This window comes from Silurus aristotelis, assembly GCF_946808225.1.
Source record: "Silurus aristotelis genome assembly, chromosome: 17".
Taxonomy (NCBI): Eukaryota; Metazoa; Chordata; class Actinopteri; order Siluriformes; family Siluridae; genus Silurus; species Silurus aristotelis.
The window spans coordinates 162,201-164,700 of record NC_139590.1 but is presented as its reverse complement, the minus strand read 5'-3'; the positions used below and the strand labels follow the sequence as shown (position 1 = coordinate 164,700).

At 40.8% G+C, this 2,500-nt stretch overlaps 1 protein-coding gene across 1 annotated transcript in view; it reads left to right on the top strand.

The window, feature by feature from the left end:
* Positions 1-2,500, top strand: part of cpt1a2b (carnitine palmitoyltransferase 1A2b) — a 46,413-nt gene that overhangs the window by 9,798 nt on the left and 34,115 nt on the right. The window contains exon 10 of the mRNA XM_083566791.1: positions 82-277. Within this exon, the coding sequence (XP_083422917.1) occupies positions 82-277 (196 nt within the window). The remainder of the gene's footprint in view (positions 1-81; positions 278-2,500) is intronic.

Sequence of the window (2,500 nt, the reverse complement as noted above, 5' to 3'; positions counted from 1 at the left end):
CAGATACACACTCATACATTCTTACACACACACACACACACACACACACACACACACTCACATTATTACTTTCTCTCTCAGACACACTGCAGCACTGGCAGGACAGTGAGTTTGTGGCTGTGTACCACAGGGGGCGCTATTTCAGGCTGTGGGTTTACTCAGCTGGCCGTCTCCTCTCTCCCCGAGAGATCCAACACCAGATCCAGAAAATTCTGGATGATCCCACACTTCCCGCCCCAGGAGAGGAGACACTGGGAGCACTGACCGCTGGAAACAGGTTACACTCTTCATCATACACACACACACACACACACACACACACACACACACACACACACACACACACACACACACACAGTTATCAGTTATGTCCTAGAACAGGTGTGATGAAGATTGTAGTTCTTGATTTTAACACTAGGTGTCACTGTCACAGCAGAAACTAAAGCAGTGATGTAATGTAATTGTTCTCCATATGTTTTTGCGTTTTACCTCATTTAAACACACGCACACACACACACACACACACACACACACACACACACACACACGGGATGGTTAGATTCAACATCGGTACATCGGTACATCGGCATTAAAGGTTACGATGTGATGCATCAGATAAAAGTTTGCATTTCTATAATGATGCATCTTTTTAAAACATTTTTGCATCTGTAAAGACAAATTAATTTATATGTAAATATTAGTGGATGTGCTATAGTTTTATAATTTTGAAAGTGGCCAATTATTTGTGAGCAACATTTGATATGTACCGTAATTTCCGGACTATAAAGCGCACAAATATTTTTATTTTGAACATAAATAAACTGCACCATGTGAATAAGCCGCATGTCTACACTGAAACTAATGAACTTTACACAGGCTTTAATGAAAGACAGTGTCTGTTACACAGTGTAACGGGTGAAATTATGTTGTGGCTCCTTTAAGAGCAGAGCGGTATTTTGGGAATAGCACGTCGCTGCATTCTTCCGGGATTACTGTGTGTGTGCGCGTGCGAGACCGAGGATTATGTCCTTATTATTTTCTGATGCTTATTTGTAAGTTTCTTTGACTAACCCGTAACGCTGTTGCCAAGAAAAATAAAAAAGCACGAGTTTTGGAAAGCTGTCTGTGCTTATATGATTTGTGTTGTAACTGGAGTTAGCGAGCTCTCCCTTCACCCAGACTCAACACGTTACAACGGCTTGTATCTAAACAGTAGCCGACCAAGAAAGTCCTTGTTCACTGTCTTCCTCCTTCCTTTCACAACTATTTCTCTCGAGAGTTTATCTTTTGGCATCGTCGTGTGTTTAAAAATCACCACCGGTGAATCTTTTCTCCCGATGCAGTGCGGCTCAGAACACAGGTGAAGTGTGTTTTTTTCGTTTCCGTTCGGAAATTTCATTGGTCTAATGTTATGGGGTTCAGTTTTTTTGTCTTGAAGTTTGTGAAACCGGGAAAAACCCAGGAAAAATTCATAAATAAGCCGCTTCGTTGTTTAAACTGCGGAGTTCAAAACGTGAGAAAAAAGTAGCAGCGGATTAAAAATACGGTGGATTAATTTATTCTTGCTAAACTGTTTCCCACTGCTGCTATGTGAATATGCTGAATCTTCCTGGAGATAGAACAGGAAAAGAACATCTGGGTTTATTTCTTTTCTTTTTGCACTACAAAAGCGTGTTTGTGTAGCGGCCATGTGTTAGAAGTCAGAAGTTACTTAAGTAAATGGATGATTTTCTGTCTGTCTGAACCAAACGAATGAAAGTGAACTATCTGTACCATATTTAAATGTTACAGCTTAATATTACTTCCATTGTGATGAATAGAATAGAAATCACACTGCAATGTAATTGGGGGGAATCGTATCGTATCGGGAGCTGCTTTATATGCATATTTTATGTATCGTATTATTGGCTGTGCATCGGGATGTGAATCACATTAGACTCAGTTATGGAGATACACATGCCTAACACACACACACACACACACACACACACACACACACACACACACACACACACACACACACACACATTGCCGAATGAAAATTGGGATTGTTAGGATTATGAGGCTCTCCACTAGGGGGCGTTTTTTAGGCTTTTTTTGAGACATTCTGCAATATATTTTGCAGTGAAAGGTATACAATACACAATAAAACACAAAAACACACAGTAACACTTTTCTTCGCTTCATCACTGCACTCTGCCTCCTGCAGCTCTGTTGCATTTCCTCTACTGGCAACTAGATGCCACAAAATGCGGTGACTCATCGCTGAGATCAGGGTACTTTGGTGATTTCCTGATCTATCTCTCTCTCTCACACACACACACACACACACACACACACACACCTTCTAAACAAGGATGAGTGACTCGGATCAGGAAAACACCTAACAGTGTTTTTCTAAGATATAATACTATATTAATAAGGTCAGTGTTTAGGTCAGGAAAACACACACACACACACACACACACACACACACACACACACACACACACAGAAAAAA